General features: G+C 45.3%; 1 protein-coding gene across 2 annotated transcripts in view; it reads left to right on the top strand.

The window, feature by feature from the left end:
* Kcnk1 (potassium two pore domain channel subfamily K member 1) overlaps nucleotides 1–23,723 on the top strand; it is a 33,246-nt gene extending 9,523 nt beyond the window's left edge. For both annotated transcript variants that reach the window (XM_051201442.1, XM_051201441.1), the window contains 2 exons: nucleotides 18,011–18,406; nucleotides 22,570–23,723. In XM_051201442.1, the coding sequence (XP_051057399.1) occupies nucleotides 18,011–18,406; nucleotides 22,570–22,829 (656 nt within the window). In that variant the 3' untranslated portion in view covers nucleotides 22,830–23,723. The remainder of the gene's footprint in view (nucleotides 1–18,010; nucleotides 18,407–22,569) is intronic.
* Nucleotides 23,724–25,030: the final 1,307 nt, after the last annotated feature.

Here is a 25,030-nt window from a genome sequence, read left to right as displayed (position 1 = left end):
GCCCAGCAGACAGGATGCTAACAAACAAATACATTCAGCACAATTTTTCATGGATAGTATGAAAGGTACCACGGAGCTGATCTAGGTGGCTTGCTTTTAGGAGCCAAATGATACAAACATGAAGGTTTTCTTTCCCCCAACAGTCAAGCATTTTAGAAGGTATAGTTGTCAAATAAACATGTGATCACAGTAATCGATTCAGTGGACATCACCACCAGCTCACCTTCAGAAAGCTGCCTGACAACAGTGAAGTCAAGCAGGGCTGGCTTATCTGTGCTCTCTCTCCATTCTGTCTCTCCTCTGTCTCTTTTTACCTTCTTATCTTTTCTCTTATCTCTCCTTTCTCTTTCTGCCTCTTTCCTCGCTTTCCATCTCTCTCATTTCTGTCTCTGTTCTCTTTCTTTCTGTTACCTCCTCTCTTTTGTTTTTCTCTTTCTTCCCATCTCCCCTTTCTCCTCCTCCCCTCCTCCCTCTCCTTCTCTATGTGTGTCTCTGTCTTCCCCTCCATTTCCTTCCCCCTTTCTTCTTGCCCTGCCTCCTTCTTCTCTTGCAGTACTGGGGGCTGAACCCAGACCCCACTCACATACACTAGGCCAGCACTCTACCACTGAGCCACCACCCCCACTTCTAAAGGCCACTGCATTTGCTAGTTCACAGTTTGGAAGGACCCTCTTCTTATAAGCTGCTGCCTTGCAACCCTTAGCACCTGCTTTCTCATTCTGCACCCGCTATTCCTGGTGCAGCCTTGGTTTGGGAAAAACAACAGGGGAAGTGAAATGTCTTAAACCAAAATTAAAAGGTTCCAGCATTCTTGTAACCAAAATCCTCCAAGTGTTTGAATACCGGTTACCAAGGCACTCAATTATTTAAAGAACATGGTTAGGTGGATTAAGTTAATTAAAGACACAGGAGAGGCTTTTCCCAAGCGGCCTGCCTACGTGTCACTGCCGAGTGGCCCGAGGAGGCTCTGAGGACAGTGAAGGGCCCCTTTGCCATCCACCCTCCACCCAGACCAAATGTGCTGGTGAAGCAGGCTCTAGTCTGCACAGCTCCGCCAGATGGGCTTCCTGGTGGGCATGGGATGGCAGGGTCCCCTGTCGAAGGGAAGGGCGTGCTGTGCAGATGAGCCATCTGTCACTTACACTGCTCTAGCTTACCCCCCCCCCTCCCCGCCATGGCAAAGCAGTTGAAATTTAGCAGCCAAACCACGAAGATAAAAAGCAACTGGAAGTGAAAAACCAGAAAGAGCAGGCCTGAAAGGAAATGTCTAGCCACAGTGCTCGTGGAAGGTGACATGAACCGGCCCGTGTTCTTCTGTCAGGAGAGGGGAGCTGTGGAGGATGGCCTGAGGACAGCTCCTCTCCCCCTCACTAGGAACAGGTCTGTGCACTGTGGACTTGTCTCCTACTGTGCCCAGGCTGTCAGCTGCACTCCATGATGGTGCAGTCTGTGACTGCAGTCTCTTCTGTCACCTGACCTGTCCTTTCTGAGTGTTACTGACAAGGACCTGAGCCATCATTACCATGGGAAGGGCACCGTGAAGTCACATCACCATGAGTCAGTCTGGTCGATACTGCTAGAAGAGTCCAGCATTAAGTCACAGAGAGTGGACGTCAGGATCTGATTTTAGTTGATTATAATTATTTATTCAGTTTAATTTATTTTTTTTGAGACAGGGCTTCAGATGTCCTAGGCTGGCCTTGAACTTGTAGCCAAGAATGACCTTGGATTTCTGATCCTGCCTCTGCCTCCTGAGTGCTGGGATCACAGGCATGAACCTCTACACCCAGTCTATACAGAGCTGAGGGTGGAACTCAGAGCATCTCACATGCCAGGCCAGCACTCCGCAGACTCACACACACACACACACACACACACACACACACACACACACACGTTCCTTCATGCCTTATTTTAAGGTAGTCTTTGTGCAGGTATGATAAAGGACCCTAAAGAGATCAAATGCAGGGGCAGGAGGTATGAAGGCATCCAACTGGGGATTGGGGCAAGGGTAGGGGCTGGGTTGTCTTCAGGGTCATCTTTAATCAGTACCCCCCCCCCATCAGCTCACTGCTCCACCTAGACCTCACAGGCCTATTTCCTGAGCTGAGTGTTTCCTATTGTGTTGACAGTACAGGGACAATCATGTAAGTTCACATGTTACACTCTGCAGAGGGGAAAGAAGCAGGTGTATGAGGCTCCTGGCAACGTGTGTGGGACTCTATAGGGTCCTGACATATGGTTTAGACTTAAATAAAACACAAAAGGATGCACAGTTGAGCAGATTTAATCAAAGGGTTGTCTCCCTAACACCAATCCACCATGGTCTGGGTTCCAGTCTGTACCTCTAAGTGGCCTGACAGGTGGTCACCACTGTGCAAGATTTCTTCCTGGGAAACAAGGTTTCAACCTTTTCCTCTTGCCAGCTTGGGATTCCTAGGGAAATTCCAGTATCTTGTGGTCCATTGTTTTAGTTGTCTGATAGGCAAAGGGAAGAATACAGTGTCTCTTTATATCTTTGTTCCTGCCAGGATGGTTACAGTAGTACAGGCCCCAGGAAACCATAGGTGAGGGAGCTTGTCACTGGGCCACCCCTCTGAGGTCATTACTGATAGAACAAGGGCCAAATGCAGCTTCAATGTTTGCTGAAGATAGGAGTATACCTCCCTTGGGACTGCGTGATGCAGGGGACACAGAATAACACACCACCTCACTCAGAGTCTTCCCACCTCCCCTTGGCTATGCAAAACTCATACTTTGGGTGTTCTGTTCAGGACTTGGTGGGAAGTTGGATCCACTGCCTCAGATTCTCATGGATTCAACTTTAGGGTGATGGGGAAGCTCTCAAGGGTGTAAATTAGTATATGTTCCAGGATGAGTCACAGATGGTACTTGCACACAGTTGGTGTGGGTCCAAGGGACTAGTCATCCAATCCCTAGGCTCATAATTGTCCTAGTAAAACCTTGAGTGCATAGTGAGACCATAACAAACCCCAGTGACAATGTAGCTCTTAGGTGAGCCCTGCTGTTCCCTTCTGTAAAGTCATGATACTCATTGTGTGTCTGGGCTGTGGACATACTTGTTCTTGGGAGGTGGGGAGTTGTGTACCATCAGGACATTGATGTGTGTGTGTGTGTGTGTGTGTGTGTGTGTGTGTGTGTGTGTATGTATTATGTATACATGTGTTAGTGGAGCTCAGAGGTTGATGTTAGCTGTCCTCTTCAACCACAATACATATTGTTTTTTGAGACATGGTCTCTCATGACCAGGAAGTCAACATTTCGGCTAGATAAGCCCCAGGGGAACCTAGTGTCTCTCCCTCCCCTATACTGGGGTTGTTGCTATTGTTTTAAGTGGGTGCTGGGGATTGAACTCAGGTCCCCATGCTTGTGTGGTAAGCACTTGACTGAGTGAGCCACCCTGTAACAGTTCTTTGTATTGTGTAGCTGTTCAAGGTAATTTCTTAAGGTTCTAGACTCAGAGACAGGGTGGCTGACTTTTCTCTAAGTCTTGTTAGTGTCACTGTTTCTCAGGACACCCGATGGCACAAATGCAAGTCCAGCCCGACTTCCACAGAAGTGGGGTGGAATTCACAGAGACTAGGACTGAGCCCCCCACCAGTAATCTTCACATTTGTGATTTGCTAGCTCCTTCAGAAGACGGGATTTTTAATGCCACACACAGGATCACACTTGCAAAGTCTCCTTTTCCTTCTTGTTCCTTTATTTGAAAGGTGTAAACTCAAGAAATGAGTATCATATTGAACCTACACGTACAAGCACGCATTCCCACAGTTCATGACCAGGCAGGTCTACAGAAGTGTTTGAAATGCCAAGTGAGATTGAGCATGCGTGTTTGGCTTTGGGGAGTTGGGCAGCAGAGGTTGTACTTTTTGAGACAAGGTTTGGCTGTGTATCCCAAGCTGACCTTGAACTGGTAACAATTCTGCCTCAGCATCCTGAGTGCTGATATGACAAGTGTGAGCCATCACCTGGCTAAGACTTTTGACTCTCTAGAGACTTGCCACTGAACCTTAAAATATCCCTCTGTTAATGTCAAGGTCAGACACACTCTGACCTCCAGGGTGTGACATTGGGGTGTGGTCTGTTTGGCCAGGTGACCTCTAAGTAGAGAACCATAGAAACTTGATACTGAGCTCATGCTGCGATTGAGGTGGTGAGCCCTAGCATTGTGGGAAGACTCACTGATCAATCAGAGGTGGCTAAACATTGCACCCCCAGTCTGCTGTGGTGTCATTCTCGCAGCCATTCCAGTGCAGTGTTCTTGAAAAGAAGTTGGCTATGGGTTGCCTCCATTGACTTTAGCCTGTCTCTCTTACCCTGTATCATAAGCATTAATTCTGACAGTGGTTAGCAGATGTCATACTGTTGTCTTTTGTCACCAAGCAAGTGGTACTGAGGACAGGGTGTGACTGTGAGGGGAGCTACTCATTGGGTGCCTCAAGCATGTTTATCTTGGCTGAGAACTAAGGCTCTAAGGGTCAGGGCTTGGATAGGCTCCACCCATCCTGCTTCCTTTGAGTTTCAGGTGACAAAGCCAACCAGCAGTGAAGACTCAAAGGCAGAGGGAATAGAACATGGCCTGCGCTCTGTACCAGAAGTGGCATGCAGACGGTGAAGTCATCCTTTATCAGGCTGAGGTTCTCGTGGAAAGATGACGTGGGTGAGGGGCTTTAGAGTCTGCTGAGCTCATCCTTCTCCTTTGCAGGTCTCAAATGGTGGCCAGGAGAGGTCAGGACTGCTCAATGAACAAAGCGCCTATTGTGCAAGCACGAGGGCCTGAGTGTGGATCCCCAACATCTACACAAGAATTGGGTGTGGTGGCAGGGCGTGTCATTCCAGATCTGTGGAAGAGGAGACAGGAGGATCCTTGGGGCTTGCTAGCATACCAGTCTAGTTAGTCTGTGAGCTCCCATTCCAGATCCTGTCTCAAAACATAAGTTGGAGGGGACTCACAGTAACTCAAAGTTCCAGGTGGTCTGATTCTCTCTTCTGCAGCCCCCCACAAGCACCATTGTGGTGGGAATTGAACCCTGGTTCTCTGGAAAAGCAGTCATTTCTTGACAGCTGAGTCATTTCTTAGGCCCATGCCCCAGCTCTTAACCATCTTTTTACTAAAGACACTGTCCAGAAGGATGTCTCCATTCTAGAAGGGCTGTGGACGCTCCTTCCTTGGTCTCCAATCTGCCTGTTGTTTCTGTCTCAGTTGCTCCCTGGCCTTCCCAGGTACTCAGATTATCTTTGTAGTTCTGTGTGTTGTTGGCTCAGTGTAGGACAGTAGCCACTCTATCCTGAAGAACTTGGGCTGGAGGAAGGTGGTGTTCAGGCAGTAGCAGTTCTTAGAAGCCTAGTCCTGGGCCAGCAAGATGGCTCAGCAGGGGGACAGGCACTGGTCACCCAAACCTGACACATGAGCTCTCTCCCTGGAACTCACATCAAGACAGAAGGAGAAAACTGACTCTGCAGAGGTATTTCATAGCCTCTCCATGTGCACGCTGACACACATGCTCACTCACAAACATCATGCTAGTGTACACACACACACACACACACACACACATTAATAAATAAATAATTTTTTCTGAGACAGGGTTTCTCTGTATTGCTTTGGAGCCTGTCCTGAAACTAGCTCTGTAGATCAGTCTAGCCTCAAACTCACAGAGGTTTGCCTGCCTCTGCCTCTGCTTCACAAGTTCTGTGATTAAAGGCATGCACCATCAAAGCCCAGTTACAAATAAATATTTTTAAAGAACCTACTCCTATATTAAATGGATTTAATTAGTGCCTCTTCCTACTGGAATGAAACAAGGTTAAATTTCTATATGTATATATAGATATAGTATTCCAATGTACTTTATGTTTATATATATTCACATATGTATATATATTGTTTTATATACACACAGATACATATATAAAACATATATATTCCACATTTATTTTATGTTTACATTTATTTATATACATGTGGGTGTATATCCATATATGGGTGTGCAGGTGAACATGCCTCAGCTTGAGTGCAGAGCCCATGGAGGACATCAGCATCCTCTTCCATCACTCCCCACCTAGCAGGGTCTCTCCCTGTACCTGGAATTGTGTCTAGGCTAGGGTAAAAGCCAGCTAACTCAGATGACCCTTCTACCTCCACCCCATTTAGAAACAGGATTGCAGGAATCTGGAGGAATACCTGGCTTATATGGGTGCAGTGATCCAAACTGGTCCTTGAGGTTGCAGGACTAGCACTCTGAACTACTGAGCCATCAGTCTAGCACCCACATGTACTTTAGATGTGTGTATGTGTACATATGGGTGCATCCATACTTCTACCATCTTCGCTAGAAATTGTCTACAGGAGTATGTGTGCGTGCATCCATGTGTGCTTGTGTGTGGATATTTTTAGAAGAACGTTCTGTCAGAGTGTGTGTCATGGAGCTTGTCCTTAGGGTGTTTCCATGTAGGTCGGCACATCTAAATAAACCAGACTAACACTGTGTTTGGGAAATGTTGGCACCTCTCTACACATGTCCAAGGGAATCTCACTGAATCAAGGACTGTTGGGCTATATTACTGTTCTTACGTGGCCAGTTTTCTAAAAGGTGATTTGTAGTCTTAGTGTCAAGTGAATGTTCTCTGTTTAAAAAGTCAAATCACAGTTCTAATTTTTCTAAAATCTCCACTAATCACCTGTAAAAATTCACTGTAATTCAGTTTTGAGACAGCCTGACAAGGAGCCAATTTTAATCCTTTCTAGTATGGAATGTTCTTTTTGTAAGCAGGTGATTTTGTGGTTGGGTTCAGCAAATCCTAAAGGAGGGGATAGAAATGCTGACAGTTGAGGGAGGGAACCCGGTTCTGTGCCAGAGGAGAGCTATTTCACCTTTAGAGCAAGAAATGGGAAGTTAGCACAGAGCTATGTCCTCAGGAAGTGGTGGTCCATTTATCTGTTTATTATTAACTGAGGATGAGAACTTGTAAAGACAGGTGTTTGGCAGAGACAGCTAAAATAAAAAAGGGCAAGAAAGGATATTTACCTTCCCAGGGCTGTGCAGTGACAGATGGCTCTTGCTGCAAGGAGTTCTGTGTTCTCTAGAATCTGTGTGTGGATGGTCTGTAGATGGGAAAGCCAAGTCCAGAAGATACAGAAAGGATATCTTATGTGAGACTTCAGAAGACAGTGAGGACTCAAATGCATATGCTCCAATGGACTGGGAGCTCTGAGTCAGCAAGGTTGGTGGTAGCTGTGCTTTGAATCTAGAGCATTCCAAGGGCATAAAGAAGTCTTGGTATCAGTCAGGGTTAAAATGCATCTGTTAAGTTTTGGTAACAATTACTTTTTTGACAATTGTTTGTAGGTTTGTTTTTTACTTGCTTTTATTTATTTATTTGTTTGTTTAGTGGGTGGGGGTACATACTGTGGCATGCATGTGCAGATCAGAAGACAACTTTGAGGGATTGGTTCTCTCCTTCTAATGTGGGCCCTGGGGATGTGCACTGGAAAACTCTAACAATGACTGACTATCCTCTTTAAAGGCACCCCTTTCCATTACCTGGAAGTCACCCCAGGTTCCATCTCTTCAGCACCCCATCACCTCCCCAGAGTGCCACTCTGGGGAACAAGTCTTCAACATAAGGATCTGAAGGAACATTCTAGAGGCAAACTCTGACACAAAAGCAGTGAGGGTAAGCACCGTCTTCCTCTGGAAGAGGTGAGCAGCCTGTTCTGCCCTGTGACTCATCTGTGATGGGCAGACCTAAAGCAGCTGAGACAACTGGCCAATGGATCACACACACACACACACACACACACACACACACACACACACACAAACACAAACATACACATACAAACATACATACATGCACATAAACATACACATACATACACACAAATATACCCACACAAAACATACATACACACAAACATACACATACACACACACACACACACACGCTGAGCCACAGAAAATCTTTCCTCCTGCTATGTTGCTTCTATCACTATGCTGTCCTGGCAAGCGACTTACAGCCAAAATGACAGTGTGAAGTAGGGCTCCTGAGGTTGCTGTACCCAGGAGGTGCAACACCACAGAGCCTCTGGCTTCAGAGTGCCCACAGGGACATCTGTCACCAAGGGCTGTGTTCTTGAACTCTTGAACTACATCATGAAAAGCTGGGTCAACCTAATGGATAACTGGTTGAGTTGTCTAGCTTGCCAATGTCTTCCACCGTGCCTATTGGTTTTTATCATCCTGACCCGGGGTTGAGTCATCTGGGAAGAGGAAGTGGACATCAGCTGAGAATTTGCCTCCCAAGACTGGCCTGTTGGAAAGTCTGTAGGGCGTGTTCTTGGTTAATGATTGATTGGTGAGGGCCCAGCACTGTGGGCAATGCTTTCCTGGGCAGGTGATAATAGGCAGTATAAGAAAGCAGGCTGAGCAAGCCTCGGAGAGCAAGCCAGTAAGCCTTTTCCTCCACAGTGTTACATCCGTTCTTGCCTCCAGGTTCCTGCCTTGGTTTCCATGGGTTACTGACTATAACCTATAAGTCAAATAAACCCACACCACCCCAAGTTGCTTTCAGTCATGGGTTTTATCACAGCAACAGAGAAACCTAACTAGCACACACACTAAGGCTGAGGAGCACAGAACAATTGTCAAAGGGTCAGTGAGATAGTTCAATGGGTAAAAGCATTTGCTGCTGAGTCTGATGACCTGAGCTCAACCCTCAAGGCCCACCTACATGATGGACAAAGAACATTGGCACCTGAATGTTGTCCTCTGACCTACACACATACTCACACAGAGAAGGCAACTAAATAAATACACCAGAAAATAAATAAATAGATGTGACTTTAAAAAGGACAATAGTCAAAGAAATAATTGTTTCTAAAACTCAATGGATGCATTATGACCCTGATTGGTACACAAGGCTTGTTTGTGCCCTTGGGTCAACTCAGAAAACCCAAAGAGTGTTGAAATACAAACAGTTCCCTGGTGCCATCTGTCATTGTTTGGCCAGCCTTAAATATGAGAGTTTCATGGCAGCTAAGGTCAGTTAGTATCTATGTTGCATTTCCTTTCCTAGGCTGCTTTAGTATCTGTGGATAGCGATTTATCAATTTAAGAATGGGAAATGATAATAATTTACATATAAATGTTTTATGTATAGTTTGCCTATCAAATAGCAACAGTTCTGGGGTATGTTAAACACAATCTGTCTCAGAAAGCAAATCAGCTTAACTATAGGGAAAACTGTAATTGATTGTTCATTCAAGTCACATGGATGTTTTGAGATCACCCCTGTGAGTCTTGGGTTAAGAATATGGAAATAGTAGCTGGCCATTGTTGGTGCATGCCTTTAATCCCAGATCTCGGAGGCAGGGACAGGAGGATCTCTGTGAGTTTGAGGCCAGCCTGGTCTACAGAGTGTGTTCCAAGACAGGCTCTAAAGCACTAAAGCAATACAGAAAAACCCTGTCTCAAAAAAAAAAAAAAAAAAAAAAAAAAAAAAGAATATGGAAATAGGACTGCATACACATGGTCGAGATACAGATATATACATGCAGGCAAACACTCATACATATAACATAAAAATAATTTAATGTAATTATTAAACATAACATTATAACAGCAGACAACCCTCATCAGAGGGGAAACCTACAGCTTCCCACCAAGGTCATAATATTTTGTTGTCTTTTGTGCTTTTGGTTAAGCCAGTAGAATGTCATATGTGGCAAGTTAATAACATGTCCCTGGGCTATCAAACTAATACTTCACAAATTTACCTCTGCCAAATTGTACCAGTGACCTTTCTCACTGCTATGGTCAAATGCCTTACAAAAGCATCCTAAGGGAGCGTTTCTTCCAGTTCCCAGTGTGAGGGTGCAGTCCATCACGGCAGGGAAGGCATGGCAGCAGGAGCTGAGTGTGACACTGTGTCCACAGTCAGGAAGCACAGAGGTGAACGCTGGTGCTCAGCTCACTCCCTCCTTTTTATTCGGCCCAGGACCCCAGCCCATGGAATGATGCTGCCTCAGTTCCCACCTCAGAGACGTGCCAGACGTGCCCCTAGGTGATCCTACATCCTGCCAATTAAGTACCCCACAAATGAAACAATCTGGCCCATACTAGCGCTCTAGCATAAACTACTGCTTGGCACCAGGAGGCACCTAAAACTAGCAGGCAGACATCCCTGCCTTGGAACAAATATTTTAAAAGAGAAGAATAACCACAATCAACATAAGCAAGTGAAGAAATATTTCACATAAAATAAGTGCTTGAAGGAAGGTGGAGTAAGGAACTGAAGGTGATACGAGGATCACACTGGGGTGGGGGAACGTAAGGATTTTATGTATTTTACATTCTCCATGTTGACTTTGGACAAGTCTTAAAAGTCGGTGAGCGAGCCAGCCATGTGTATGAACAAGCAAGAGTCAGTCCAGGTAGCGATGCCATCATGTGCAGAAGTCCTGTATCAAGATGCTTGACATGGAGTAAGCATCTTTTGTTCCTCCAGGGCAAATGGAATGTCTCAGAAAGTCCCACCTGAGTCACTGAAAGGAGAGACAGGGAAAAATACTTTTCCTTAACTGTCATAAGTTTGTGCTGAGACACAGTCCCATAGCGATGGGTGAATTAATACAGGGAAAGCTCATGAGTTTGCTAAGCATGTAGGTCCACCATGTGGGAGAAAAGTATTTCCACAAAGGACAGCACATGTTAGGGAGGTAACACAGTCCCAGGTATCCAAGGTGAGAAAAGATTCATGGTAGGAACTGCAGGTCCCACTGGCCAAGAGTCTCTCAGCCAATAAAGAAGCCTTGGAAAGAGAAATCTACATCCAGCCTGTAGACAAGAAGGGCAGGAGGAAGTCAGAAGGACATTTGTCTTTGCAAATCTCTGTTTTGCCTTTAGACAAACAGAAGGCATACCGTCCCCTGCATTTCATCACTTTCAGTTAAAGAGTCCTGTATAATTGGAAGAAAAAATGTTTCTTTTGGTGCCTGTTGTCTCCCATTACTGTATCAAAAACACTTGAGATAATCAGCTTAAAAGAAGGAAAGATCTATTTTGGTTTACTGGCCCCCTGACCTTGCTTTAGGCCGTTGATGAAACAGGAGGCATTATGGCAGAGAACAGGTGGAGGGTAGAATTGCTCAGCTAGACTGGGTGGCCAGCAAGTCCCAGGCATCCACCTGTCAGCTTCCCCAGTGCCGAGATTACAATACACGACACTGCCCGTGTTTTATGGTGGATCTTCGTGGGTGCTGGTGATTGGATTCAAGTTCTAATGCTTCCATGGCAAACACTCCAGTGGCTGAGCATTCCCGCCATCCCCTAGAGCATCGTCACAGCCTTTGGAAAGGGAAAGAAATGCTGGATATGTTGGTTATTGGTCAGAGGGTGGGATAATGCTTGGAGCAGATGTCAGTAGTGCACAGAAGAGTGGTTCATGAGGAGAGGCATTAGCTGTGAATTCTGGGCTGAATGGCATCAGCAGTCCTGTAAGTTTATACCCTCAACAGGAAAACAGGGTGTGGTGTCCCTGGTGGTCAGCTGCAAAGGAATTAAATCAGAGTTTCCACGTGAACAGTCTTTTCTGTTGACTTCACCTGCAGCTGATTAAATGCCTTTGTGCTTTCACCTGCCAGCCTGTATAATTAATTTTAAGACAGCTCAGAAATTTTCTTTATCAATTGCTCTCAGGGACTGTTTTAATAGCCTCCAGTCATCTCTACAGAGGATGTTATCTTAGAAGATGTGATGGGAATTAAACTGTGTGCAGAGAATAGAGCAGAGTATGCAAATGTCATCCTTGTGATGGAGTGAAAAGTTGCATCACTGACCTGAACCAGTGTGCACACTGTGGGGACGCTGTGCTGTTGCTTCTATCAACAGTGAAACAGGAGTGTGGTGTTTCACGTGTGCACGAGAGCTTATACAGCACACGGGTCATTCCACTTTAATCCTCAGGATATCTGCATGAACTAAGAAGTAACATCACACAAGTCTACCAGGAACATCTGTGTGTTCATCTAGAAACTTCTGCCTTAACAGGTATGAAGTGGACACCTTGCTCTCCTCCTGTAGCCACTAGGGACGTTGACAAAGGATGATTGTGAGTCTCAGCAATGGCATGACAGTGGGCAGATTTGGTTTGTTCCAGAGGGTGCCTCGGGAATCTCCATCTCTTCACACTGTGTGAGGGTTGAGGGCCACTTCACCTTCTGCTCTAGAGTTAGGGCTTAGGGCCAAGTGGAAGGTCTCTTGATTACTTGTGGGCTTTCTATGGCTAGGGGCACATCCCAAATGCACCATCAAGAAAACAGTTGTTGGGATGGAGAGACGGCCCCACTGTTAAGGACATTAGTTGCTCTTCCAGAAGGCCCAGTTTGGTCTCTAGCATACTCACCTTGGATGGATCACAACCATTTCTATCTCCACCTCCGTGGGATCTGACAGACTCTTCAGGCACCCATGCATAAAGCAAACTCATGTACATAACCACATACAAGTACACTCATACACACAAATAAAAATAAAGTAAATCTTAAGGAAAATAGCACCTCCTTGTCACTCAGCATTTTGAGTTACTTTTGGAGTCTGTCTTCCCAGCAGTTCCCAGGGGGAGAAAGATTAAATCCTGAGTTGTCTGAGTAGCCACTGTGCCCAAGGGAATGCCTGCAGCAGGGTTTGTGCACTCTCTTCTGAAAGTGCTTTTCTAGGAAACCTTTACAGAGTAATTTGAAACCTCAGGGTAGTGATGGCTTCAGGGTGATTATGTTAAACCCAGAGGGACCTGGGAAAAGTAACAGGTGGAGGATATAAGACTAATCATGATCTTGGGCTTTCAAAAAACCTTTATAAGTTGTTCTTATTGGCTTGATGTTTCTTCACCCTCAGCCTAGTCCTGTTACTAACGTTGCAAAGGTGGGAACTAGGGGGTTACTCAGTGTTTAAGAGGGCTTGCAGTGCAAACATGAGGACCCTGTGTCAGAACCCTGGCACCCACATAAAAAGCTAGGTGTATCTCAGCACTGTATCTCAGCACTGTGGGAGGTAGACAGGAGGATGTACAGATTGCTGGTTGAACCTTACTTGGGGGAGTGTGTTTCTGGAGGATGCTAACATAGGGTTAAGCTAAGGAGATCTGCCCACCATCCAGCCTGGCTGTATCAAGAGTGTCAAGGGCCCCATATCAAAAGAACGATTAGTTCTCTCTGCCTCCTTGTGGCCTTGGATGTCAGAACCCTTGGTTCTCAGGCCAGTGCTCTGCTCACTGTAGGCTGGAAGCCTGGGGGCTTCAGAGAAGGACCTGTTCCTTCCATGGCCTTATAGGGACACTGGGTTCTAGAGAAAAAGGAAACAAGCAGAGTTCGGGCAGCAGACTCGGTCAGTTTCACGGAGGATGAGACAAGAAGCGCTGATTTGTGACTCTGTCAGGGTGACTTTCAGTGCCTGGAGCTCCTTCCTGGACCTCTTCCCCAGCATGCATCACACTTAACAACAGTGAAGGCATACATTGTTCCATACCTTGCTAGTTCTTGGGGAAAAAAGGATAGTTATTATATATGTATATCTGTACAAGTGAGAAAATTCCAGATCTGCAACTTGCTCTGGTATCAGCATGATCTGAGGGTTTTCTGTGAAATGTACCCCCCCTTCAAGTGTCTGCATGTCCTAAGATGGTGGGTGCTTATTGAGAGGGTCTTTCCTGCCCTAGACTTCCTGCTTCCTGTCCGAGGTTCCCTGCTTCTTGATTCCCAAAGATGTGAGGCTTCCATCTCCAGCACACAGACAGGAGATGGTGCTGCCTGCCACTGAGCCTTCCCCACCTTCCTGGATTGAGCCCTTTCAAACTGGGGGCCCATGTTGTTCATAGGTTGCTTTTTTTTAGAGATTCCATCACAGTAATTAGAAAACAACCAGTTATCTAGGACAGCCTCAGATTAGAGATTAGCCTGTGCAGTATTGGGGCTGTTGTGGTTGTGGTACCCAAATGGGAAGCCTAAAATTGTAAAGGGCTGACATGCATATGACCACCTGTGGTATATACCCTCCCGAGGCTCACAAGTGCAAAGCTGTGACCAAACATAGCAGCTGAGGAGCAGAAGACTGGAATTGAAAAATTAAGTTTAGGAATCTAACTTTTTTGCTGTTGTTTGGAGACAAGTCTGTGTCTTAGTTCCATTTCCTGTTATAAAATACCCTGACCAAAGAAGCTTAAGGGTGAAAGGGTTTGGAAGCTCATGGTTCCATGACAGTTTGTTACTGGGGCAGGGACTTGAAACCCCTAGTTACATTATGTTCACAGTCAAGAGCAGAGAGCAACAGACATACATGCCTGTGCTTAGATTAATTTCTCTACTTGCACAGTTCAGGCTCCCTGACCCACTTTCAGACTGGATCTTTCCACATCATTCAATGTAATCAAGACAATCCCCTGTAGACACGCTTCCAGCCAACCTGACTTAGACAATCCATCACTGAGACTCCTCTCTTCCCAGGGGACTCTGCGTGGTCAAGTTGATAATTAAAACTAACCCTCCTCACACTTTCTGCTACCCAAAGTGATTTATATAAACATCAAAGTGGGTAAAAACAAATGGCCCTAAGTCAGGGTCCCATGCTTATAGTTTTAACCTCTTAGCTAGATTGTATTACAGACATAAAAATAAATAAAAAATTAGAAAAAGTCTTTCTGCAGCCAGATCCTGGCATTGTGTGGTGGCCATGTTTACAGTTTGAAAATAACATCACCATTAACGACATTTAGTTAACTTATAACTAAAAGGAGTAGCAAAATTTGATAAAATTATATCAAGCTCTCTCTCCCTCTCTCTCTCTCTCCCTCTCTCTCTCTCTCTCTCTCTCTCTCTCTCTCTCTCTCTCTGTGTGTGTGTGTGTGTGTGTGTGTAGGATAGAGGGCAAGCTTGGGCATTGTTCCTCAGGTGTCACCCACCTTGGTTTTTCGATAGGGTTTCTCAGTGGTCCATGGTTTGTCAATTCCAAGTATATCCTGCAGTGCCTGACTCTTTTCAATGGGTTCTCAGTATAGAACACAGGTCCTCGTGCTTATAAAACTACACTACCCACCTGAGCCATCTCTCCAGTCTCTAGGTCACCAGAAATTTGTTTACTTTTCTACCTTGCCCCTCACCCCGAAAAAATCTAAATCACATCATTTTCTGGAACAGATGGACAGAAAAAAGACACATACTGAGTAGACGTGTCATATTTTCTTTCTTTTTTTCCCCAAGTGTTTGTTTACATTTATTTTTAGGTGTGTGAGAGTATATGTATGTGTTTATGCTGGAAGGGGGCATTGAATCTCCTGGAACTGGAGTCACAGGCAGTTGTGAGCCACCATATGGGTGCTAGGAACAGAACCTGGGTCTTCTGCAGAAGCAGCAAGTGCTCTTAGCCATCTCTCCAGCTTCATGTAATAATTTCAAAACAGCTAATTCTTAAAAATACCCTCTAAAAAGAAACAAATTCACAAGCACACAAGTTTTTATCCCCTATCTCAGATCACTTTCTTTCCTTTGCAAACCCCTACCAAACTAAATTCCATTCCTTGAAATCTCTGCTTAGCCATCTTGGTCTATCGATGCTCTCACTGCCTCGAACTCTTAGTCACAAGCCCATCATTCTGTTGCTTTGCTATGGTTCAGTAAAAATCTGTCTCCAGAGTCCAGGTCTCCTTGTCTCTGATTGCTGGAACATGGTTCCTGAACACCTAACGAAATCTCTAGCTTCTGCCAGGCCTGGAGCCTATGTGGTCATGGGCTGCCTGACTTACAACTGGTCCCATTCTTTTCCATCAAACAGAACACCCATATGCTGCCTGGATGTGGCACACTATTGGCATCTTTCATGTGGTATGAAAGTCCCATCTCTTCAAATATCAAGCTCAAAACTAGCCTCAGCATTCTAGGAGCAGTTGGCTGCATGGGGACCAGACAGATTCAAGAATTGGTGTTCAGAGCCATGGTTCTTAACCATTTGGGGACATGTGTCACTTTTGAGAGGCTCTGTTTTGAGAACTTCACAAAAGCATGTTTATGTGGATGGATGTATACATTTTCACACAATGTATTCACTCATGCGCTATGCACCTTCTGGGGCAAGCCATCAGGACAGTCTGTGTGTGTGTGTGTGTGTGTGTGTGTGTGTGTGTGTGTGTGTGTGTGTTGTGTTTACTCACTGGGTACAGAGGCCATAGGAGGACAGGAGTGTCCTACTCTATTACTGTCTTATTCCCTTGAGATAGGATTTCTCACTGAATAAGGAGCTAAGCTGTCTGCCTGCAAGCTTCAGTGATCCTCCTGTCTCCCCTGCCTCCTTACTGAGCTGGGGATTTAGATTCATGCATGGCTATTCCTAGCTTTCTACATGGGTGATGAGGATTTGAACTCATGTCCTCAAGTCATCTCTCGAGCTCCAAGAGAAGAGTTTTTGTTTTGTTTTGTTTTTGTTTTAACAATGTCAGATACTTGAGAATGAAACAATTTGAATCTGCAACTGAGGGTTTTTGGAACTGTCATTTTTTTAGCAAGATAAATTCCCAAGACCACAACCTTGAAACTCTTTTCAGTTACAGTAACATGTCAGTTTTTCAGAACCTAATTTCATTAAAAAAAAATACACTTAGCTAGCTCTCTTTTGAACTGACTTGTTTAGACACATTACTATTTTGAGAGGAAGCCCTCATGGGATTTCAGTCATGGTCTAGAGAGCCTTCTTCCTAGTGTGTTCTCTCACTGTTCTCCAGTAAGTTTTTTTTGATAATGATTTTGAGGAAAGTAAACCAGATATTATGACTGAAAGTCACTAGTCCTAAAGTAACTGTTCTGGTTTGGTGGGGATGGGGGTATCATGCGGTTTCTGAATATCTGGAAACTAGAGAATGGGCTAAGAGGTTTGGAAAGAATTACTCAGCCCATGACTCACTGAGATTTTGCTCTCTCTGTCTTTATTGTGTCTGCTCCACCCTCCCCCTTACTCATATCAGCCTGCTTCCCCTCACACACCTTTATATGTACGGAACATTCCGTGAGTCATCTGGTTCCCATAGGAGTGTAATTCAGCTGATAGATACATACTATGAGGAGGATCCTGCATGGAGTGGGGAGGTCAACCCTGGCGAGTGGGGTGTCCTCCTGAGCAGTATGAGATGATGTGGATGTTGTTCTTTAGCGGACTCTTCTTCCTGTTCAGTCCTGTAGGATGTCCATGAGATCATGAAGAATGGATGGACACTCCACCTGCTACCAGGGGAGATGTTAGTAGTGTCCCTGGTATCTTGAACAATGAAATGCGTATGAGACAGAACAGTAGTTATGAAACTGTAGATTCATTGAAATTGAGAGTAGGGACTGGACAGATGACTCATTGAGCATTGAGGACTAGGATTTGATTCCCACACTCACCTCAGGTGGGTCTCTTCTATCCCTGCAGGTTTACCTGCGTTCATGTACAGATCCATTCACACAGACACACAGTTTTCCACAATATATTTTAAAGTGCTTTTTCTTTTTCTTTTTTCTTTCTCTTTAAGCAAGAGGTAAGAATGAAAACATAGACTACCATCCACAGGATGGGAACATGCGCCTGTGGTTCAAGAGCCCCAGCTTAGGATTCAGGGCTCTTTCCTACCAAAGGCCAGAGATAGAAGTTATTTCAAAGTGTGGATCTTTCTTTGGTTGTTGTAGGTGTTTGATGTATGATTGCTGGTGTGCTTGTCCAATTCTTGAGGTGGGTTAGGAACAGTCTGAATGAAGCCTTTCTTGTTTTCTGAGTCCTCACCTTAAACGTTCTTATGATTCATAAATCTTCTTGCCTCGCGAACGACTGTCACCCTGCTGAATTTCTCAGACAGCCAGAGCCTCTGAAGCCCACAGCACTTCACACTCTTGCTCGGGGCCCACAGGTGTGTTGTTTCATAACTTGTTTTGTGCTTCCCAGCACTCACAGAGCCTTTTCTCCTGCAGGCTATGGCCACACGGTGCCCTTGTCAGATGGAGGCAAGGCTTTCTGCATCATTTACTCTGTCATCGGTATCCCCTTCACCCTCCTCTTCCTGACGGCGGTGGTCCAGCGCGTCACCGTGCATGTCACCCGCAGACCAGTCCTCTATTTCCACATCCGCTGGGGCTTCTCCAAGCAGGTGGTGGCCATCGTCCACGCCGTTCTGCTGGGATTCGTCACCGTGTCCTGCTTTTTCTTCATCCCAGCCGCTGTGTTCTCTGTGCTGGAGGACGACTGGAACTTCCTGGAATCCTTTTACTTCTGTTTTATCTCACTGAGCACCATCGGCCTGGGGGACTACGTTCCAGGGGAAGGCTACAACCAGAAGTTCAGAGAGCTGTACAAGATCGGGATCACATGTGAGTACCTGTGGCGTCTGCCCCCTGTGTGCCTGACAGCCCTCCATCGGTGCTTGCTTGCTTTCTCTTGGATGTACTTTCTTTTTCCCCCTCGTTTCCTACAGCTAAATTGCTTCGCTGTTCCTATCACAACTCTTACTGCTCAGTGAAGTCACTGCTGAGTGTCTTGTATGTGTGTGTGTTTTCATGTGGGGTGTGCATGTGTCCCTGTTTGTGCTGTGGAAGTCAGAGGACAACCTCTCTGGTCATTTTTCTGGTGCCTTCTTCCGTTTGTTTGAGACAGGGTCACTCTCTGGCTTGGAATTTTATCAAGCAGCCTAGACTGGCTGACCAGGGAACTCTAGGGACCCACCTGTTTCCACCACCCATCTGGCATTTCCCAGGGGCTTAGAGGACCCAACTCAGAGCCTCCTCACACCTGTGATGCTCTTGACTGCTGAAGCCATCCGCTTCCCCCTGATCAGTTTCAAAAACGGTGTAACAGTCATAGTAGACATGTTTTACTACAATAAATTACTTTACACTGTTAAATATTTTGCACACTAGAAAATGAGACCTCAGCTTGTCACTGACATCATTTTCTTTAATTTTCCAGGAAACTTCTCAAAGTAGTCACTGACCCCATTTGTCTGTACCATTCTGTTTTGAATTTACCTGACACCAATTACTCGCAGAATTTATGTGTAGAAAGCGTAGGCAACACATTTCAGATGCCTCAGTTGGTGAAGTACCTGCTGCACATGCATGAAAGCTGAGTTTGGATCCTTAGCATTCACATGAAAAACCTGGTGTGGTGGCATGCTGGAGGAGGCAGACACAGGAGGACCCCAGGGTCCGTCTAGCTGAAACTGCAAGCTCCAGCTTCAGCAAGAGACTATCTCAAAAATAAACTGGAGAGCCATTGAAGACACAGAGAGTCGACCTCTGGTGTCTATGTGCACACTCACCTGCAAGCAAACCTTCGTGCATGTATGCACATAGCAAACAATCTGAAAAAAAAAATGCAGCTATCCATCTGGAAGAAACTGCATGTTTTCTGCATGAGCCCCTCTGTGTGCTCAGGATGTGTAGCAAGCAGTCTTAGCATGGTTTCCAGCCTTCTCTAGACTCTTTTTACCTGTGACCCAGCTTCTAGGAAGTCATGGTTTCTTGAGCAGTCTGTGTCCTCACCCTGTCTTGTTGTCTTAATCCCACACAGTGGCTGGTTGAACTGTATTTGAACATTTCCATGAAACCGTAGGCTGCACTCACAAGCCCCCAGTGCTTTCCGTGGCTCCTGGTTCCAGTGCAAGCATAGTGAATATTTACCAACGAGTCCTGCAGGAGGGTCTCGTACTCTTTATTATTTCAGAGTCAGTGTGTTTCTCCGGGTCCGCCCCACAGCCCACCTGCCTCACTTGCTGACGCCTACCTTGCCTCTAATTCAGTAGCATGGTGAATCTCCTCAGTGTGGAGATCTTTTTGTATCTGTGTTTCCTGTATTTGAGAGCTTTCCAAGAAAAAGGATTACTGGACCCAAATGAACATACTTCTTTTGTGTGTCACAGAACACAACTCTGAGGTCCCCAAATGGAACACAAGTCCACACGGTCATTGGTATCTGAGTTCCCATCCTCTTTGGGTGGCCTTGGCCAAAAGAGTTCTAGACATTTTGTGTGTGGATTTGATAGCAATATAGATAGACATCATCTTGATTTCCTTTCGAGGTAGCAGGCAATTCTTTAATTTTCACTTTGCTTTCTAATGTCTTTGTGAACTAGAGGAGTAGAATGTCCCCACAGTTGTGCTTGCTGGTTCAGCTTTCCTGTGTGTAAATTGCCCTCTTCTGTCTCCTGATCTGAGAGCTCTCTCAGCTTCCCACAAAACACTGAATCATCCCATAACCTGAGCCCTTGTTACAGTGTGCACTGTGTTTCTCAGGCAGTAAGCCAGGACGGATTTTATGCTCTGAGTGTTCAGAACTTGCGTATTTAAGGCATGAATGTTCCAAGGTGTAGGTAGGATAAAATCCCTCACAGCTTGGCTGAAACCCCCTGGGCACTTCTGGCAGTATTTCAGAGTCTGGTTAAATAATAACCAAGGAGAGAGTGGATTTGTCTACTGACTAGCAATGCTACTGCTAAACACAAGAAAGCCCAGTGGCACCAGCTTACTGCCATACCAACAGTCAAAGCCGGAGACATCAAAGCTTTGTCCCCCTGGGACATCCAGGTTCCAGTCTACAATGCAAAGTTTAACTTTCCTAATGTGTGTGTTTTCTGGAAATCCTCCTTTCACATTTTACTACGGGGACATGAAATGACAACTCTAACATCCCCTTCCCGTCCCTCTCTGTGAGTTTTTTCTGAAAACTGATTTCTTAAAAAACATCTTAACTGACTTAAAATCACTATTTGCCCATCACAAGTTCCAGGAAATAGCAGTCATTGTTCATGAGAAAGTTGTAGTTACGTAGTGAATCGTCCACATGCCCAGATACTGACAGTGACATCGTAGGATACTTAAGAAGCAGAAACTATGACAAGCATATTGAGTGCTCAGAGAGATGCTCACCAGATGTGAAAAACTGTGACTCTCTGATTGTAAGGCTGAGGAGGAAAGAGTCACATTGGTGACTATTGTGAGTCGTTTGACTTAAGCAAAGCCACGTTAGCAACAATTGATTCCTCTAAAAACTGAAATCTGAGAGGTCAGATGTCCAGCTGAGCACACAACATTGGTGGTGTTGGTCCAGCTTTGGGCCTAGCATTAGTGGTGTTGAGCAGCAGAGAGCAAATTAAAAACGGCTGTGTTGAGAAAGACAAGAAGATTTTTGTTGAGAAGTGTGCCCAGTGGCACATTGTGGAAAGGGGAGGCAAACATAAGACTGGACCAAATCTCCATGGTCTGTCAGGCTGCTGGATCCTCTCACACAGATGCCAAGAAGAACAAAGGCATCACCCAGGAAGAAGATTCCCTGATGGAGTATTTGGAGAATCCCAAAAGTACATCCCTGGAACAGAAAGGGTCTTCTCCAGAAGTAGGAAGAAAGAAGAGAGAGCAGACCTAATGACCTGTCTTGGAAGGGCTGCTTATATGTAATTCCACCTGCCTTCTTTATTACAAAACATATGTCTCATGACTTTTACTGCATACCATAATTTAATTCACACACCAGAATTCAGATAATGAATGACTAACAATGTTTTATGTTAGATAGTCCAGATTTAGGTAAAACTGACTGGTAGTAAATTGTATATAATCTTTTTTAAAATAACAATTCCAGTGTATAAACACTGCTCTCCCCCAGTCAGTAATATTCAACTTTCTACAAAGGTGGTGGTGTCACTGCAACACCAACTGAATGAATGGTCTTTACTTAGATTTATGAAGCTGGGCATATGGATGTGTTTAAACACTGGGGAAATCTCTCAGCCTCTTAGAACCAAGCAGAAGATGCCTGTGTTTCCATTTGTGTTCACTGGCCTGTTACAGGCAGTGGTTAAACTCTCTATTCTTGACAGTGCCGATTTAATTAGGATTCCCTTTGTCAAAGATACTGTCTTTTATTGCTGAGAGGTATTTTAGTGTGGTTTATGTATGATATCAAATAAAATTTGTTTAACATTTAAAAAAAAAAAAATTGAAGCCAGTACTGAAGAGAGGGCTCAGCAGGTAAGAGTGAGCACAGCAAGCATGTAGACATGAATGAGTTTGAATTTCCAGCCCCCACATAAAAAGCAGAGCATGGCTGCCCACCTGCAGCCTAGTGCCAGCTGAGGTGGAGACAGAAGGGTGGCTGGGGCTTGCTGGCTGCCAGCCTAGCTCCAGGTTCAGTGAGAGACTTTGTCTCAAGGACTGAAGCAGAGAGTGACAGAGCAGGACATCTGGTGCCCTTGGGCCTCTGTACTCGTGTGCATGGGTACACCCTCCTACTTGTGTGAAGCTCACATACACAATTGAAACCTGTGATTGTAACAAAGCCAAGTTCATTGATGGCTAAGTCATTTCATTCTTCTTTGCATTCCTCCATGAGCCGTAGACTTCAAACATTCCTCGAAATTAACCGGCAGTGGACCTGCTGGAGAGCTCTTGTGTGTGGTGTGGGAGGAGGAAAAGTCATTCAGTCTGGATCTTGTGGTAACTAGGTCAAACTGAGCTGCCGCTGTGTTTCTCCCTTGCAGGCTACCTTCTCCTCGGACTCATCGCCATGTTGGTCGTCCTGGAAACCTTCTGTGAACTCCATGAGCTGAAGAAATTCAGGAAAATGTTCTATGTGAAGAAAGACAAGGATGAAGATCAAGTTCACATCATGGAGCATGACCAGCTATCCTTCTCTTCCATCACTGAGCAGGCAGCCGGCCTGAAGGACGATCAGAAGCAAAATGAGCCTTTTGTGGCCTCCCAGTCGCCACCCTATGAGGACGGCTCTGCCAACCACTGAGCCATCAGATCCTGGACATGAGGCAGAGCCTTGACTGTGTCCATTTTTACAAGCAGGTCGAAGCCAAGATGATGTTATTTTAAGAAATACCTTCTGTCAACAATATTTTAAAAACACAGGACTTTGGTCTCTTGGGGGTGGGCGTCTAATCCCTGGGCAAATGAGATGTGTGCCTGTAATCTAGAGGAGACGCAATCACCTGGACATCACACACTGGGGACGAACACTTGAAGCAGTGTACTGCAGTGGATGGAGGCAGATTTTATATGTAACTGGGGACTCTCCATTTGCATTCCAATCATTTTGCTGACAGCTAAATAGCAACATTTATATTTAAAAACAGAAATCTATAGAGATGTATTTTATAAATAGGTTTTAAGTGTACTGGCTTGCATGTGCCTATCCTAAATGATTATTTTTGTAGAGTCTAAATTAATTCTATTTATAATAAATAGGTTACCATCCACTGTGTACATAGAACATATAAATATGTTTATATCCTGTACATACTTGTAGGCTACCAGATTTCCCTGTACTATCTTAAGCTAAGAAATATTTTTTTTCATTTTAATTTTCCTTTATACTAAAGAACTCAGAATTGCCATAACACACTAGGAGGCATAAGAAGCCCAAGAGAAAACTCGGTATGACATTCTGTTACCATACATGCTTCTACCTTCTTATGATGGTGCGGGTCCAGATGACCAGTGAGGAAGAGAATCTGGGAAGAGGTGAAGACATTTGGTCTGGAAGGTACACCACTATTTCTACCCACCTCACACTAAAGCACAGGACACAGCATCAACACCCCCCAACAAACAGATTATGGCAGGTTAATCTGAGAAGTCTACATTTAGAAGCTGAAATCAATAAAATCGTGGCAGGTTGCAATCTTGTGTCTTACTATGTCTGATGTTTTCCTCTATGTCCCTCTTCTATTTAGGCACTGCTATAGAGATACTGTGTAGAAACAATCATGGGTGTATCTGGGACATCAAGAAAGGCTGTCAAAGGAAGAATCAGGAAGACCCTGTGTGATGACAGATGGTCAGTGATGCCTCTAGCTTGCTGTCATGGGTTACACCTGGAGGTAGTTTCTCTTACCTGTGACAACCTGGCCACACTCCCGGATTGTGGGGTGTGCTCTCTTCACATTAGGTAGCGTGATCCTCACTACCTAAGCCCCATGCTGCCCACTCTGCCCTCATCTTTCCAGCAGTGGATCCCCCTACTTCCTCATGGCATAAAGTTGTGCATCTTAGCTCAAAGCAAAACAGCTCTTTTTGGGGGTTAGTGTAACACGCATAAAGCCACTGTGCTGGCCATCTCTGGTGACCTCTAGTGTCAGCATGGCCTTCCTAGTGTTTCTGAACCTGGGCCATGCAGCTAAGAGCAGATATGTTCTATGCTGGCCTTGCTTCTCAGAGAGTAGGCTGCTCTCAAGAGATAGAAAGGAGTAAGGACACAGCAGTGACTTCTCACAGGAGACAGCAAGTGTCTTGGGCTTAGCCAAACCTGGAAAGGCCACAGAGAGTTGACTGGACGGTATGGTGCAGCCAGAGTCCTCAGGGGTCTCAGAGTATAAGTCACGGGGACAGCGGGTCACGGGTTTGACCCTGCAGGGAAAAGCACTGCTTCCCACAGCTTCTCAACTTTAGTGTGGATGGGAGTTCAAAGCACAGGACACGAGGAAGCACCCTGAGGGTGCCAGTACTAAGGAGCCATGTGACATGGAGAGAAGGTGGCTCGGTGGATGCAGAGGCAATCACAGAGGAGGGATAGACCTGCTCTCTTGAGAACTACCACTAGCAGGACAGGGTTGGCCACTCCTTAGAGTAGTGTCCCCTGACATTATCACCTCTCACTAGACTCTGCCTCTTAAATGTCCCAGCACAGGGGGGAAAAGCTTCCAGCACACTAACCCTTGGGGGATACAGCACATTCAAACTCTAGCACTGGGGTGTCTGCAGCAATCAGATCTTACAAATCTGAATCCGTGCAGAGCCAGAGGGAGAAAAGCAAGGCCTTTTCTGATCAGACAAATTCTGCTCTGCTTCAGGAATTCGAGAAGATGAGGTTTCTAAGATACAGTCACCATTTTCCTGAAAAGCAGCTATGCTTATACTTGTAAATCATGTGCCTTGGGACATTACACAATGTACCTTTTGGGCGATGAGAAAGGAGATACTTAGAAATGAGGA

This window comes from Phodopus roborovskii, unplaced genomic scaffold (assembly GCF_943737965.1).
Source record: "Phodopus roborovskii unplaced genomic scaffold, PHOROB, whole genome shotgun sequence".
Lineage (NCBI taxonomy): Eukaryota > Metazoa > Chordata > Mammalia > Rodentia > Cricetidae > Phodopus > Phodopus roborovskii.
The sequence above is the reverse complement of the archived record's forward strand: the minus strand, read 5'-3'. Positions and strand labels throughout refer to the sequence as shown.